The following is a 9921-nucleotide window of genomic DNA, read 5'->3' on the forward strand; positions in this document are numbered from 1 at the left end:
TTAGGATCTGTGGACCCCACAGGATCCACTCAGGATCTGTGGACCCCACAGGATCCCCACCTACCTCTACTCACTTCTTCTCACCACTCTCTTTCACACAACCCCATAAACACTCTTCCTCAAAAACCCTTCACCAATCACCTCAAACTCTCTTCCCCATCACCTCTTCACCACTCACATCCATCCACTCTTCCCCATAAACCCACCTCATAAACTCCACCTACCTTCAAAAATTCAAAACCAATTTCCCACCCAAACCCACCCATATGGCCGAAACCTTTCCCCCCTCCCTTCCCTATATAAAGCCCTCTATTCTTCATCAAATTCACACACCACAACCATCTCTTCTCCTCTTGGCCGAAACCACATCTCCCTCTCCCTCTCCATATTTCTTTTTCTTCTTCTTCTATTCTTTTGTTTATTTCTCGAGGGCAAGCAATATTCTAAGTTTGGTGTGGTAAAAGCATAGCTTTTTTATTTTTCCATTACCATTGATGGCACCTAAGACCGGAGAATCCTCTAGAAAGGGGAAAGGGAAGACAAAAGCTTCCACATCCGAGTCATGGGAGATGGAAAAGTTCATCTCCAAAGCCCATCAAGACCACTTCTATGATGTTGTGGCCATGTGCTTATCTATGTTTGTGTCTTCATTACATGATCATTAGTAGTAGTAATTATGTCTTAAAGTTATGAATGTCCTATGAATCCATCACCTCTCTTAAATAAAAAAATGTTTTAAAAGAACAAGAAGTACATGAGTTTCGAATTTATCCTTGAACTTAGCTTAATTATATTGATGTGGTGACAATGCTTCTTGTTTTCTGAATGTATGCTTGAACAGTGCATATGTCTTTTGAAGTTGTTGTTTAAGAATGTTAAATATGTTGGCTCTTGAAAGAATGATGACTAGGAGACATGTTATTTGATAATCTGAAAAATCATAAAAATGATTCTTGAAGCAAGAAAAAGCAGCAAAGAACAAAGCTTGCAGAAAAAAAAATAGGCGAAAAAAAAAAAGAAAGAAAAAGAAAAAAGCAAGCAGAAAAAGCCAAAAGCTCTTAAAACCAAGAGGCAAGAGCAAAAAGCCAATAACCCTTAAAACCAAAAGGCAAGGCCAAATAAAAAGGATCCCAAGGCTTTGAGCATCAGTGGATAGGAGGGCCTAAAGGAATAAAATCATGGTCTAATCGGCTAAACCAAGCTGTCCCTAACCATGTGCTTGTGGCGTGTAGGTGTCAAGTGAAAACTTGAGACTGAGCGGTTAAAGTCAAGGTCCAAAGCAAAAGAAGAGTGTGCTTAAGAACCCTGGACACCTCTAATTGGGGACTTTAGCAAAGCTGAGTCACAATCTGAAAAGGTTCACCCAATTATGTGTCTGTGGCATTTATGTATCCGGTGGTAATACTGGAAAACAAAGTGCTTAGGGCCACGGCCAAGACTAATAAAGAAGCTGTGTTCAAGAATCATCATACTGAACTAGGAGAATCAATAACACTATCTGAACTCTGAGTTCCTATAGATGCCAATCATTCTGAACCTCAATGGATAAAGTGAGATGCCAAAACTATTCAAGAGGCAAAAAGCTATAAGTCCCGCTCATTTGATTGGAGCTATGTTTCAATGATAGTTTAGAATTTATAGTATATTCTCTTCTTTTTATCCTATTTGATTTTCAGTTGCTTGGGGACAAGCAACAATTTAAGTTTGGTGTTGTGATGAGCGGATAATTTATACGCTTTTTGACATTGTTTTTAGTATGTTTTTAGTAGAATCTAGTTACTTTTAGGGATATTTTCATTAGTTTTTATGTTAAATTCACATTTCTGAACTTTACTAGGAGTTTGTGTATTTTTCTGTGATTTCAGGTATTTTCTGGCTGAAATTGAGGGATTTGAGCAGAAATCAGATTCAGAGGTTGAAGAAGGACTGCTGATGCTGTTGGATTCTGACCTCGAAAACACCATTATCAATTTATATCTGCCTGACTGAGATTTGCAAGGTGACCATAGCTTGCTTCATACCAATAATCTCCGTGGGATTCGACCCTTACTCACGTAAGGTATTACTTGGACGACCCAGTGCACTTGCTGGTTAGTTGTATCGAAGTTGTGAACCATGGTATTGGCACCATGTTCTTGGTGCCATTGCCAGGGAAAGAAAGAGCCATGAATTCTACATAATTAAAGTGTAATCACGATTACGCGTACCAAGTTGCTCACGTTGCCAGGGATTGTTCGAGCCTGGACATCACAATTTCGTGCACCATTGATGTATTTCTCCGCTCGTTCCTGCACTTCGTCCAGAGATGTGGGGTACTTCTTTGATATAGATTGGCTAAAAGGTCCCTCTCTTAGGCCATTGATGAGGCCCATGATGGCGGCCTCTGTTGGTAGGCTTTGTATGTCTAGGTATGTTTTGTTGAATCTTTCCATGTAGTTGCGAAGGCTTTCCCGATCTCCTTGCTTGATTCCTAATAGGCTGGGGGTATGCTTAGCCTTATCTTTTTGGATGGAGAATCTGGCCAGGAAATTTTTGGCTAAGTCATCAAAGCTTGAAATGGACTTCGGAGGTAGGTTGTCGAACCATCTGATTGCTGTCTTTGTAAGAGTCGTTGGAAAAGCTTTGCAGCGAACTACATCTGAGGCATCGGTGAGGTACATTCTACTTCTGAAATTGCTGAGGTGATGGATGGGATCTGTAGTGCCATCGTACAAAGTCATATCCGGAAGTTTGAAGTCCTTAGAGATTTTGGTCTTCATGATATCCCTAGTGAATGGATCTTGATCCTTGCGAGAGTTATCCTCAGGGGTGGACCGAGTAGCTTTGGCTTTGAGATCGGTTTTGAGTTTTAGAAGTTTATCTTCTAATTTTTGGCGTCGCCTTACTTCTCTTTGTAGATCCTTTCTAACTTCTCGTTGGTGCTGGGTTTCTTTTTCAAGTTACTTTAAACGATCTTGAAGCACTTCTATCACTCCCGGATTTGATGAGTTTTTGTCCCTGTTAGATTCCGGGGTATCTTTCAGCGTATTGCCCGCATTTTTGTGCGGTGTTCTATCCTCTAGATCTGAATCGTGGTCGTTGTCATGGTCGTCCGCCATGATGATGGGATGACTTCCAAGTTCCCCGGCAACGGCGCCAATGTTCCGAGGGTTACCTGAAACTATAGGTCGATCTTGGATGAGATCTTCTGTACTGGTCGGAGATGACGTGTCCGACTTGTTGGACTGGATGCGCTGCTGATCCTTCATCACCGGAGGGTGGTGGTACGTGCAAGGGACTCCGATGCTTAAGTTAGCAAGGGTATTAAGTAGGTTTTTAGTAGAATCAGAGTATGAGTTATACCTGGGTGCTCCAGTGTATTTATAATAGTGTGGAGTGACCTTCTTAGATAAGATAAGTTAGTTATTTTATCTTATCTTATCTTATCTTTGAGTGAGGTCAGCTTATCTTCAAGGGAACCACCCTTTTCTCTGTAGGCTTGGGATGCCTTTGGATTTGGGTCGTATTCCTTAAGTTGGGCCCTTTTTTGGGCTTTCCTGTCGATTAGGCCGAACTCTTTGAGTAGAGGTCGGATAGCCTGACCTGAAGAGGTCGGTCGCTTTGTTACTGAACATCCCGGATCGGATAGCTCGACCCAGGGTGTGAACACTTACCAATGGCAATTATTTTACCTTTACTATTATCTCCAAAAGTGACAAATCCTCCATTATACTTGTTGAGTTTAATGAAGAAAGTATCCCTTCCGGTCATATGCCTTGAACATCCACTATCAAGATACCACATGTCCATTTTCTTCTTGGATGCAAGGCAAACCTGCATGTTCTTCAACTAACCTTAGGTATCCAAATCCATTTGGATCCTTTGATGTGAAATCTTCTTGGTTTCCTAAGAGCATTATAATCATGAACAACTTTATATAATTTACTATCATTATCAAAAGACTTAAGAAAGATGAAACATTGAGGAGGATCATGACCATTTCTATTACACTTGTAGCAATGATTCCTGCTTACTGATTTTTGAGTTTTGCTGAATCCTTTTGGTTTGAAAACCTTGGAAGAGGAGGCTTCAGATTTTTTAAAGTTTTGTTTGAAAACAGCCTTGTTTTCCTCTATGAATCCAAGTCCAGATTTTTCAGATCCAAACCTTTGACTAGCAAGTAGTTTGTTCAAATTTTGAGAACCTTGAACAAACTTTGCTAAGTCTTCATTCAAATTTTTTATTTGTTCATTCAGCTTTTTGTTTTCAGAAATCAAATCAGTGGAAGCAGTAACTTCATGCTTGAGTTTGAATTTTTCTAATTCAGCTCGCAAGGCAATGTTTTCTTCTTTTAAAAACTTTTCATTACTAGTTTCATTTGCCTTAACCTTTTTCAAAAGAAGATCATTTTCTGTCCTCAAAGCCTCATTTTCTTTCTTACATTTAGCATACTTATCCAAGAGTTTCTTAGAGTTCATAGAAATATTTTTGATAATGTAGTGCAGTTCATCAATAGATAAATCAGAGAGATCTACCTCATCTTCATCATTATGATCTGCCATCAGACATAGTTGAGCTTCTTGATCTGAGCTCTCTGAGCTGGTGTCGTTCTCCAAGTCCTCCCATGTTGCCATCATCACCTTCTTTTTGTCTTTCTTGGATTTTTCGCCTTTCTTAAGTTGAGGGCAATCTAACTTGAAGTGACCAAGCTCCTTGCAGTGATGGCATGTGAACTTGACTTGATCTTTCTTGACATCTTTCGATGAAGAGCTTCCTTTGCCTTTGTTTTTGTATCTCAGTAGTCTTCTCATTTTTCTTGCAAAGAGTACCATTTCTTCATCTGAGAAACTGTCATCAGATTCTTCTCCTTGGGCTGTCATTCTTGATTTTAGTGCTATACTTTTCTTTTTGTCATCTTTGTCTTGAGACATGTGAGTGGTTTCATAAGCCAGCAGCTTGCCTCTTAGCTCATCATAGGTGGTTTTGATCAAATCATTCCTTTCAGAGATGGCTGTGCTTTTCACTTCCCATTTCTTAGTAAGACTTCTCAGAATCTTCCTTACTAAGGTTTCTTCAGAGTAGTTTCTTCCCATGGCGTCCAGATTGTTGATGATTATTGAGAACCTTTCGAACATTTGATCGATGCTCTCGTCCTCCTTCATACTGAACATTTCATACTCCTTCATCAGCATGTCAATTCTGGTCTCCCTCACTTGCTTAGTGCCTTCATCAGTGAGTCTGAGCTTATCCCAGATTTCTTTAGCCGTTTTGCACCTTGACACTTTTCTGAACTCTTCAAAACTGATTGCACAGTGCATCAGGTTGGTTGCCTTGGCATTGAGTTTAACCTTCTTCTTTTCTTCATCTGTCCATTCATTGTCTTCCTTTGCCACTACTTCTCCATCAGCATTCTGTTTGGTGGGAACGTCTGGTCCATTGAGAATAATCTTCCAGATGTTGTAATTGATTGACTGCACGAAGATTCTCATTCTTTCTTTCCAGTAAGAATAGTTGCTGCCATTGAAGTAGGGAGGTCTATTATTAGACTGCCCTTCAGTGAGAGTGAAAGCCACGATGTTGGAATTCAAGTTGTTGGCCATGGATCTTTACTCCAAGCTGTGAAGCTTGTCTTCTTGAGACCTTGCTCTGGATACCAATTGATGGTTCTAGTGGAACTTGAGAAGGGGGGTTGAATCAAGTTAGCTTAAAACTTAGAGTTTCAAACTCTGTTGCAGTGGAAGCTTAAGTTGCAGGAGATTATTTGAAATTGTCTCATATGCAGAACAATAAAGAGTAGGGAAGAGAAGATGAAGACCAGCATGTATCCTGGTTCGGATTCTTTGTGCAATGAATCCTACGTCCAGTCTCCACCACAAACCATGGTGAAATTTTCACTAATCTTTCACAGATTACATACACCAATACTATTGAATTTTTCCCTAATTCAACTAGTATTCTACCCCCTAAGCTTTCAACACCAAAGCTTAGCTTCCCATAGTGCTGACCCAATTAGGAAGGAGAATCTACACATATTCAATCACCCCAAGTGCTAACCCAACTTGAAAGGGGAACTAATCCTAGTTCAACAACTCAATACATCAGAAATTTGTGGCTATTCTGTATCACTCATGTCTTTTCTCTCTTGGCTTTTCAACCTCTCAATATTTGCCTTTTCAACACAGAAAATGACACAAGATAGCCATAACAAAAAAATCAGAATTAAGCTTAAGTAGAAGAAAGAGATTTCAGCTCTATGTTTAGAGATGATGCTCTGGGTGTGTGTTCTCTCTTCCCTTTGAAATGATGGAATGAGACTTCTTATATATCTTCATCTTGCCTTGAGTTTCTGCCTCTTCCATTTCCTTGTGCCAGCTACTCGTTGGAGCTGTCCTTGCTAGCATGCAGTCCTTTCTTCATCTTGCTCCACCACCTCTGCTGTCCGAGGAGCTCGACCACTACTCCTGCTGTCCTTTGCTTGGCCTTCTTCCAAGGCATGCTCTTCTTTTTCATTTTGCTCTATTTCCCTGCTGCTGCTGCTATGTGCAAGTTTGTTTTTGCTCAACCATGATCCACAGCAGTGCTTTGCTGATGTCCTTGGGTTAGTGAGTGTGCCCTTTGTGTCCTTGCTTGCTTTTACAGAGTCACACCTGTCCTTGCATGATACAGCTGTCCTCATATTGCTTTTAGCAAATATATATATAATCATTTAATTTGCTGAACGGTGCTATGAGGAATTGTTGGACTTGTTTACTGCACTAAGGAACAATGTGAGTTGTTCTTCTATTTGTTGTGATGGGCTAATGCAGCATAAATTAGTATACTTGGGCCTACAACACTAAAGCACACATTAAACAATATTGGGCTTTCAACCCAATTGAATGTTTGTCATCATAAATTGACCCAAAATCAAACTAGGCTCAACAATAATAATTAATAAATAAGTCATTTTAGTAAATGTATTAAATTAAAAGAGAGATAAGTAATTAATTATTTTTAAATGCTATTGATATAATGCATATGATCCCTTTTTTTTGTCAGAAAAATAAATTGAATGTTGGACTATGTTACTCTCTATGAAGCACGGATATTTTGCTGAGTTGTCATGTCCGCGTGTCGAACACATTTTAAAGATGACACTCACCGACACTCGTCTTACACGCGTGTCTGCTATGTCCAACCGTGTCTTAATAAAAAGTAAAAAAAATTCTTCTCCGAACATGCTTGGACACATTTAAATACCATCACGTGTCAGTGTGTCCAGTCTTATTCTTAACATATATTCTTGAAATAAATTTTGATATAGTATATATTATTATTTATTAAAACAAAAAATATTTTAAATACTTGATATAATTAAAATAAGACCCTAAAAATAATTAAAAAAATTAATTTATATTTTGATATCAATAAAATATCAAAATATCATTATGATTTATCTAAAAAATACTTTATATTTCATATGTATGCGTGTCCCCGTGTCTTATAAAATTTTAAAATTCGCGTGTTGGCGTTTCCTGTATCGTGTCGTGTCCCTCGTTCGTGTCAGTATCCGTGCATGATATGTTACTCTTAAACTAGTGTGGGAGTATAAAATCCGTTCTTGGTTTAGTTTCTTTACAACCTGGTGAGTACTGGCGACGTTGTTAATGTAATAATCAAGGCCCTAACTATAATTAGCGGGGAGTTTAATTTGGTGAGCCACCCAAGCAAAACAAGACATAACCAAGCAATTCCGACAAACACGAACCGGCATTCAAGTGGTCAACAATTATAGAATTCCGGTGAATCGCATATTTATGTATTGCACAATGCACATCCAACATCCATATGCTATAAAATAAAGGGTTGACATGCCCTATGGTTGTCGCCTCCATTTAGTTTAGCTTATAAGTCAGTACCTTTTCTTTTTTTTCTTTTTCCCTCTAGTTTCTTCCTCTTCTCTTTCCTTTTACTTGTTTATGGGGGAGAGGGAGATACATAGGTTATAGAAGGAGAAAAATCTTTTTTAAAAAATAAAAAAATAAAAAAGAAAAGAAAAACTCATCTTTTAGTTTGAGTGTTTTCTTTCTTTCACCATGGCTTCTGATATTACATTTGAAGACCTCAAAAATGAGAATGTTGATCTTGTAAGTAATAATTATGTATTTAGTAATATTAGTTCAAAATATTTGTCGCTTTAAAAATGTGTGTTTAAAAAATTTTCTTCCTGGCCTTTCATGCAATCACAAGTTGTTCCATAATAGTTACGTTGATTTTGTTTTATGCGCGTAGGAAAACATTCCCGTAGATGAGGTCTTCAAGGCACTAAAATGTAACCGAGAAGGTCTATCATCCGAAGAAGGACAGAAAAGGCTCAGTATTTTTGGACCCAACAAGCTAGAGGAGAAAAAGGAGAGCAAGATACTCAAGTTCTTGGGTTTTATGTGGAATCCACTATCATGGGTTATGGAAGCAGCTGCTATTATGGCCATTGTATTGGCCAATGGAGGGGTAAATATAACTGATTAATTAAATACATTGTGATTTAACACACGTACCTGAAAATAATAATAATAATTGCAAGCCTCTTATTATCGTGTCGTTGTGTTTGACACGCATACTTTTCACTGTAACAGGGCAAACCACCGGATTGGCAAGATTTCACTGGTATTACGGTGCTGCTTATCATTAACTCCACCATCAGTTTCATTGAGGAAAACAACGCAGGTAATGCCGCAGCCGCTTTGATGGCTGGGCTTGCACCCAAGACCAAGGTAACATAAGATAAAATTTTCATATTTTAAGGATTTGTGTAGCATAGTTGTTTAATTTTGTAAATCTAAAGAAAAGAAAATTTATATATAGGTGTTGAGAGATGGAAAATGGAGCGAACAAGAGGCAGAAATATTGGTCCCAGGAGACGTGATCAGCATCAAGCTGGGAGATATAGTCCCAGCAGATGCTCGTCTCTTGGAGGGAGATCCCCTCAAGATTGACCAAGCTGCTCTCACTGGTGAGTCCTTGCCAGTCACAAGGCACCCTGGTGAGGAGGTCTTCTCTGGTTCCACCTGCAAGCAAGGTGAGATTGAAGCAGTCGTCATTGCCACCGGCGTCCACACCTTTTTTGGCAAGGCTGCACACCTTGTAGACAGCACCAACAATGTTGGTCACTTCCAAAAGGTACAAAATTTTCTTCACATTTGAATTTATGTGATTTTTCACGAGGTCGCTTCTCACTTCTCTATTATGTGATTAGGTGTTGACAGCCATTGGTAACTTCTGCATTTGCTCAATTGCTGTGGGAATGCTTGTTGAGATCGTTGTCATGTACCCAATCCAGCATAGGGCATATAGAGATGGTATTGACAACTTGTTGGTGCTTCTCATCGGAGGAATCCCCATTGCCATGCCCACAGTCTTGTCGGTGACCATGGCTATTGGGTCCCACCGTTTGTCTCAACAAGGTGCCATCACCAAGAGGATGACAGCTATTGAGGAAATGGCAGGAATGGATGTCCTTTGCAGTGATAAGACTGGAACTCTCACCCTTAACAAGCTTACCGTCGACAAGCAATTGATTGAGGTTAGTACCAAACTATCATATCAAGAAAAATTACTTCTAAAGTTCTAAACTTGTAAACTATGATATCATACGCAGGTGTTTCCCTCTGGCATGGACGTCAACACCGTTGTCCTATATGCTGCCAGGGCTTCTAGAGTTGAAAACCAGGACGCCATTGATGCATCCATTGTTGGAATGTTGAGCGATCCAAAAGAGGTACTATGCTTCAACTTATTTTTGGTCGCATGTGATTTGCATAATGTTTTCACTTTTTTAGGAATCTTAGATCGAAAGAAATTCCAACACAAGGTTTTTAGGCTAGATTTTTCAAGATTATGGAAATCGAATTGATCTTTAAATAAGTGAAACTAAAAGTTTAAAAATTTAGAATTTAATCCAGA

At 39.1% G+C, this 9921-nt stretch overlaps 1 protein-coding gene and 1 pseudogene across 1 annotated transcript; one reads left to right on the plus strand and one right to left on the minus strand.

Annotated features, from left to right (window-relative positions):
* On the minus strand, nucleotides 3825-5579 carry LOC107632898. Its single transcript, XM_016336537.1, has one exon. The coding sequence runs from the start codon at nucleotides 5577-5579 to the stop codon at nucleotides 3825-3827; it is 1755 nt and encodes a 584-aa protein (XP_016192023.1).
* Nucleotides 7855-9921, plus strand: part of LOC107630214 — a 5121-nt pseudogene continuing 3054 nt past the window's right edge.

This window comes from Arachis ipaensis, chromosome B03, assembly GCF_000816755.2.
Source record: "Arachis ipaensis cultivar K30076 chromosome B03, Araip1.1, whole genome shotgun sequence".
Lineage (NCBI taxonomy): Eukaryota > Viridiplantae > Streptophyta > Magnoliopsida > Fabales > Fabaceae > Arachis > Arachis ipaensis.